Source organism: Morone saxatilis, unplaced genomic scaffold (genome assembly GCF_004916995.1).
Source record: "Morone saxatilis isolate NCDOM2014 unplaced genomic scaffold, NCSU_SB_2.0 Contig4, whole genome shotgun sequence".
NCBI lineage: Eukaryota > Metazoa > Chordata > Actinopteri > Moronidae > Morone > Morone saxatilis.
Window position 1 is genome coordinate 4671610 of NW_023339984.1, and position 3688 is coordinate 4675297.

Below are 3688 nucleotides of genomic sequence, written 5' to 3' on the forward strand. Positions count from 1 at the left end.
GATTATGTCGAGGGGGTTCAGCATTTCACCTGAATGTGGACTGTCAAACAAATTATCAAATTTTACCTCTGTCTTTTCATCACCTACAGATGTACATTTCACATTCCTAGCTGCCACATTAACCATCATTAGTTTCTTTAGAAAATACCATGGAAGATCTGAGTTACACTTTGCAGTTTTATCAGTGATGGTCTTCTCATCAATCTGTAGTATTGTGCTCAGGGATAGCTTCTCTGTGTAGTGCCGCTCCAATCCCAGATCCTCCAGTAAGCTCTCCAGGCGTGTCTCTGTGGGCATGAAGGCTATGATTATGAAACTATTTTAAATATTGTAAACATGCAACAAAATCTATGGTAACATATACAGAGTTCAATCAGGTACAGCTACCCAAAACTAATGCAGTCTAATACAACAGTGCTGCACTAAATCTTGTTGAATTCAGTGCTGCAAGCTCTTTTCCAACAAAAGCAGATAGCACTTTTTGAAGGAAATTTCAACCAGATAAAGCAAGAAAAATTTGGGAAATAAAAGATACTTCAATCGCTGACTCAGCTGACCTCATTTCCTCAGGCATATTGTTCCAGAGCCTCAGTGCCCTGGTCTATCACCTTTTGTTTTCAGCTGGGCCTCTGGAACACACAAAATACCTCTGCCCGAAGATCTCAAAGTACGAGCTGGCACATATTGTATTATATCATATTTTTTTAGTTCTGTACAATCTGGAATCGAACAATCGATATTTGGTTCAGACTGGTAAAAAGTCTGTTGCAGTAATCCAGGCATGATGAGATAAATGCATGTGAAATGGTCTCTGTGTCTCTAAAAGTTAAGAAAGATTGGATTATTGAAATCTTTCTAGGATGATAAATATGATTGCACAAGTAGTTTTTGTGCTCAAAACTTAAATTACAGTCAAACCAGTCACCAAAATTCATTCTAACAGGCTTAATATGATCCAATATGCCTGAGGAACAAGCAGATTGCAGAAGCCTGGTTGTTTTTAGCCTGGAAGATGCGCAGACTCGAAAGTACATCTAATTTGGAAGTTGTATGTAGGGCCATGGGATTCATAGAAAAATACACATGTTTCTTGCCATCTTACCATTCAGAGTAGAGAGTCAATCAATGTTATGTCTGTGCATTTGTTGTAGTTATCATGTCATGGTCACATGGTTGTCATTTATCATGTCTATCCGTTGCCAAACTTTAAGAAGACTGGTCTTACCATTATAAGCCTGAAATATTTGAAAAATGTCATAGGAAAGTAACGGGTCTAAAGAAAATGGCCTCTTTGGTTCAGAGTGCTTTGTTGGGTAAAGCTGAGAGAGCAGCTGCAGTGTTAGACAGTCACACAGGTTAGGGATACATGGTCCATATGGTTGTATGTTTCTTTTGAAAACCATTACTGAGTCGCCCGTAAAATCTTATTTGGCCCCTAAGTCTGTGACTTTATTTTGAAAATGCACTGCAAATAAGACTTTTATTTTTCTTACTTGTGTGGGCAGATGTTACAGTCGCCTTGCTTATTCTTCCATTCCTATGCTGTGCAGAAACTTGGAGGGAGTAACACGCCCCTGGCTTCAGGTCGCTGATAGTCAGGTTGTTTGTGTCTGTTGTCAACTCATGCACAGTTTCTCCCTCACTGCAACAGGTCACAATATAACTCTTCACTTCACCAACAGGAGGGTCCCAACGCAGAGACAGTGACTCACTGTTGGCCTGATAGACAGCAATCTGCGCAGGAGGGCTGGGCTCTGTGGGAATAATATATAATTATATTTCACATATAATTGGAAATTCAAGTTCTGTCAAGGTTTGACTACACTTAAAAGTGCAGTGTGACTACCAAGCAAAAGAGGTGTGGTAAAAGATAGACACATACTGTATACATATATAATATATATACTAACCTTTATAACATAAATTGAAAGCATATCTTAGTGTGAGAAGTACAATTGTATATGAGTCCAAATACCATTTAGACAACACTGTCTTTAATGTTTGTTTTAGTTTTTTTGTTGTTTTTTTATTGATTTACAGATTTACCTGTGAAGACAGATAGCGAGGTTGCTTTGCTTCGACTTCCATTATCTGCAATCCTTGTGATACTGAAAGTGTATTCAGTCCCAGGATTCAGTCCCTCAACCTTCACAGTGCTGAAGTCCTTTGTAATCAAACTGCCTTTGTGTGTGTCACAGGAGTAATCTACTTGTAGTTTATACCAACAAGAGTGATCAGTGAGTGGTAAACCAAGACAAACAGTCTCCTGATCAGCATTGAGAACTGTTACTTCAGGTGGAAGGACATCTGAAATAAGAGAAGAGAAGTGCATCTCAGTATCCACATTACAGTGTGTATTCAGTCATTAAATTGGATCAGTTATTGACAGACACACTTACAGTCAGACTGTGCTGTTGCTGGAGTGTTCTCTCCTTTCTCACAGTTTTGCTCAGAGAAGGATTCAGGTGCATCATAGAACTCCTAGGTAATTTGTGTAAAAAATCAATTGTAATCAGAATACCATTTACAATAACTGATAGGGAAACATAGTATCGTATATAATATATAACAAAGTATATATGGCTTGTAATTTTTTAATTATTAACTGTAAGTTTAGAGTTGTAAAAAAGATTGTTACCTCCTCATCTGAGCTTTCCACTGTGGGTACACTTTCAGCCATCTCACATTTGGTTCAGATTATTCACACTGCATCTCACTGAAAGTAATAGAAAATAACTTTGTAATACCTTCCTCACCAACAGCAATTGATTTTACTCAACAATCACACAGTTAAAAATACAAATACTCTACAACCTACTAGTCTACAATATCAAAAAAATAACTAGTGCTGGGCAACGATTAAAATGTTTAATCGCAATTAATGGCATGGTTACTCGCAGAAATAAATCAATAATGAATTCAAAAGTATTGTATTGTGCACTATTATTTTAAAAGTACTGCTATATGAACAAAAGTGCAATAACATTTGGTTTGCACTTATACACAACTTTACACAACAAATAAGTTGCTTTTTAACAGCACTATTCCCTTTACACAGTAGCAGTTAAAATATTTCTTGCTGTGCTCAGTATGTTGACTTTATTTGAAACGTTCCACTGCTGTGCAAGCAAACTGTCTCTCTGTTGTCAATACAGTCAGAGCATGTGAATGCATCTCTCACTGTCCATCAATATAATGCACTGTAACTCTGAGGTAACTATGGATACCCAGCAATGTCCAGTAGTCTCCAGTGAAAGCAACAGTTGGTTCACGTTGTAAAGCTCATATGTAAAAGGTTTTAAAAGAGAGAGGGGGGGCCTACCTTTGTAGGAGAGATTCATACATGGTAAAGATAGTATCCAATCTTTTATCCAGGAGTTTTTGTCTTCTGTACATGCAATGTTCTGCTATAGGTAGTATTTCCGAGGATACAGCTCTGCACTTATGTCAGTACAATAACAGGTCCCTCCCTTTATTCTGTCATGTGAAGTTACTTTCTGTTTTGTTTTCCTAGAAATAGATGATCTGATTTCCAGTAAAGTGAAACTTATTTTTCCGGTATCCCCCTTTGCTGAAGGCAAGGATTTGCTGAAATAGAGGAGCGAATATTTGAGTGGTTATGGCTTCGTAATCAGAGTAGTTTATTAGTAGTTTATTATTAGTTAGTAATTTTTTCATTTTTTGCCAT

At 37.3% G+C, this 3688-nt stretch overlaps 1 protein-coding gene across 1 annotated transcript in view; it reads right to left on the reverse strand.

Moving 5' to 3' along the window:
- LOC118338418 (receptor-type tyrosine-protein phosphatase eta-like) overlaps nucleotides 1-3561 on the reverse strand; it is a 6732-nt gene extending 3171 nt beyond the window's left edge. Inside the window, exons 1-6 of the mRNA XM_035675720.1 lie at nucleotides 3323-3561; nucleotides 2639-2716; nucleotides 2400-2481; nucleotides 2047-2307; nucleotides 1494-1754; nucleotides 30-287 (exon numbers count right to left, since the gene is read on the reverse strand). Coding sequence (XP_035531613.1) covers nucleotides 30-287; nucleotides 1494-1754; nucleotides 2047-2307; nucleotides 2400-2481; nucleotides 2639-2680 — 904 coding nt within the window. The 5' untranslated portion in view covers nucleotides 2681-2716; nucleotides 3323-3561. The remainder of the gene's footprint in view (nucleotides 1-29; nucleotides 288-1493; nucleotides 1755-2046; nucleotides 2308-2399; nucleotides 2482-2638; nucleotides 2717-3322) is intronic.
- Nucleotides 3562-3688: the final 127 nt, after the last annotated feature.